This window comes from Scylla paramamosain, chromosome 7 (assembly GCF_035594125.1).
Source record: "Scylla paramamosain isolate STU-SP2022 chromosome 7, ASM3559412v1, whole genome shotgun sequence".
In the NCBI taxonomy this organism is placed as follows: Eukaryota; Metazoa; Arthropoda; class Malacostraca; order Decapoda; family Portunidae; genus Scylla; species Scylla paramamosain.
Window position 1 is genome coordinate 6850001 of NC_087157.1, and position 2500 is coordinate 6852500.

The 2500-nt window shown below is 47.1% G+C and overlaps 1 protein-coding gene across 1 annotated transcript in view; it reads right to left on the minus strand.

Annotated features, from left to right (window-relative positions):
• Window positions 1–2500, minus strand: part of LOC135101960 (potassium channel subfamily T member 2-like) — a 523352-nt gene that overhangs the window by 370211 nt on the left and 150641 nt on the right. The window contains 2 exon segments of the mRNA XM_064006426.1: window positions 217–291; window positions 1519–1723. Of these exon segments, the coding sequence (XP_063862496.1) occupies window positions 217–291; window positions 1519–1723 (280 nt within the window).

A 2500-nucleotide genomic window follows, 5' to 3' on the forward strand; every position in this document is an offset into this window, starting at 1 on the left:
AGAGAGAGAGAGAGAGAGAGAGAGAGAGAGAGAGAGAGAGAGAGAGAAAGCCCTAGCAAAAGTGGAATAATGGTGAGGAAGCTCATTCACAAACACTTCCAGAAAGAGAATATCAACAACGAGAACACTTTCGTAAACACACACACACACACACACACACACACACACACACACACACACACACACACACACACACACAAGGGCGCGGCTACTTACTGTCAGGATGAAGGGGATGGTGTTGACAAGTTCCAAAATGAAGTAGAACGACCTTAACGTCTGCCAAATGTTGCCCTGAAAGAGGAAAACAAAGACATTAGCAAACAATTACATCTACATAGTACGAGATAAATTGTCTTCTTTTTAATCGCTCGTTAACATTAAATTATCTTTTACTTTTCTGGCCTGGCAGTGTGTTTGTAGTGTGGCTAAGTGTTTATCAGTCTCTCTCTCTCTCTCTCTCTCTCTCTCTCTCTCTCTCTCTCTCTCTCTCTCTCTCTCTCTCTCTCTCTCTCTCTCTCTCTCTCTCTCTCTCTCATTACTCTATCTCATCCAGGCAATAAGAAAAAAAAAAACAGAATAACCTTGAAACATGATACCCCGGTGCATCACGACAGGTAAACACCACACCTGAGGAGGGAAGGGTTCATAGACACACATTCAGAGGTATTACGTCACACCCCTGGGACCTGCTGTAGATGTAACCCAGCAGTCAACAGCTCTCGGCGCCGGCAGGAGGAGGAAGGTAGGAAGACGGAGCGTGGGAAGAGGAAGAAGAGGATGAGGAGGAGGAGGAGGAGGAGGAGGAGATGAACGACCTTTTCTCATCCAAGGCTCTTCAGGGGGCCCAGGGAGGTAGCATATAGGTCTTAATTACTTCCCTCCTCCTTCCTTCAGAGGTCCCATTGGTCTACTGGTGCAGAGAAGGAGGGAGGGAGCGAGGGAGAAGCAGGGAGAGAGGGATATCAGAGCGGCTGTGTGTTAGAGGGTCGTCACGTGTGGCAGACGGAGGGAGTGTGGAGGTGGTGATGGAGAAATTAGACGAAAAGGTACGTAAGAAGAGGAGGAGGAGGAGGAGGAGGAGGACGAGGAGGAGGAGGAGGAGGAGGAGGAGGAGGAGGAGGAGGAGGAGGAGTAAGAGAACGAAGTCGAGTGATTACAATGCTAGACAAAAGCGTCCCACCAACTTTCAAAATTACCACAATCTCTCTCTCTCTCTCTCTCTCTCTCTCTCTCTCTCTCTCTCTCTCTCTCTCTCTCTCTCTCTCTCTCTCTCTCTACTTGTCTACTTCGTCCACCAACTCCATGTCCTGCTTTTCCTTGCTCTTTCCCTTGCCCTCGTCCTATACTATATACAAGGATTGCCACGTGTAGGCCTGATGGCTTCTTGTAGCTTCCCTTACCTTTTGTCCTTATACTTTGTCAACCTTCTCTACTCTTCGATTTTTCTTATCTCCTCCTTGTTCTTGTCCACCACCACTCCCCTCTCCCTTTCACTTGCAACACACGACGCTAACCCACCTTGTAATTGAGGTAAGCCAGCAGCAGAGCCTCGGAGAGCGACACAGTTGCCACCACCACCTGGATGGCCCACAGCGGTAAGGTGCGATTCACCCATAGCACCGCCTGCCAATTGATCACCGGGTTCTCCTGAAATCGCTCGTCTGTCTTGTTGCCGTATTCGAGAAAGTACGCAGTCACCTCCTTATCCTCGGGGCAGTCGTAGCTGTTGTGGGGGAGATAAGAGGGGTGTGAGGTCACTTCGGGTTAGTTAAGGGCAGCGAGGAAATTGTAAAGTATTTGTAGGTGTGAGATGTGGAAGGCTGAATGAATTAAAAGATGGGTAGGTGAGGAATGAATGAATAGAAAAGTGAATCAATGAATAGGGAAGTGAATGAATGATAGAAAAGATGAATGAGTGAATGAGTGAAGGATGGGTGGATGGATGGAGGGAGGGAGTGAGGGAGGGAGGGATGGATCAATGGATAGAAGGGAAAAGAATGAATAGATGAAAGGAAGGAACAAAGGTTATAAAGGAAGAGAGGGAGGGAAAATAAGAACGAAAGAAAAAAGGAAGGAAAGAAGGACAAAGGAAAACAGAGAGAGAGAGAGAGAGAGAGAGAGAGAGAGAGAGAGAGAGAGAGAGAGAGAGAGAGAGAGAGAGAGAGAGAGAGAGAGAGAGAGAGAGAGAATCAGTAAAAGTACGAGGAAAATGTAAGTGAGGAGGAAAGGAGACTGAAAGGACATAAAGGTGAAAGAATAAGAGTAAATGGTTTTGTAGAAAAGAGGTGAATGGAATGAATGAATCTGAAAATGGAGAGAGAGAGAGAGAGAGAGAGAGAGAGAGAGAGAGAGAGAGAGAGAGAGAGAGAGAGAGAGAGAGAGAGAGAGAGAGAGAGAGAGAGAGAGAGAGAGAGAGAGAGAGAGAGAGAGAGAGAGAGAGAGAGAGACTTTACAAATACGAAATCCCAGTGAACCTCCGATTTCAGAATTCCTCAACTTT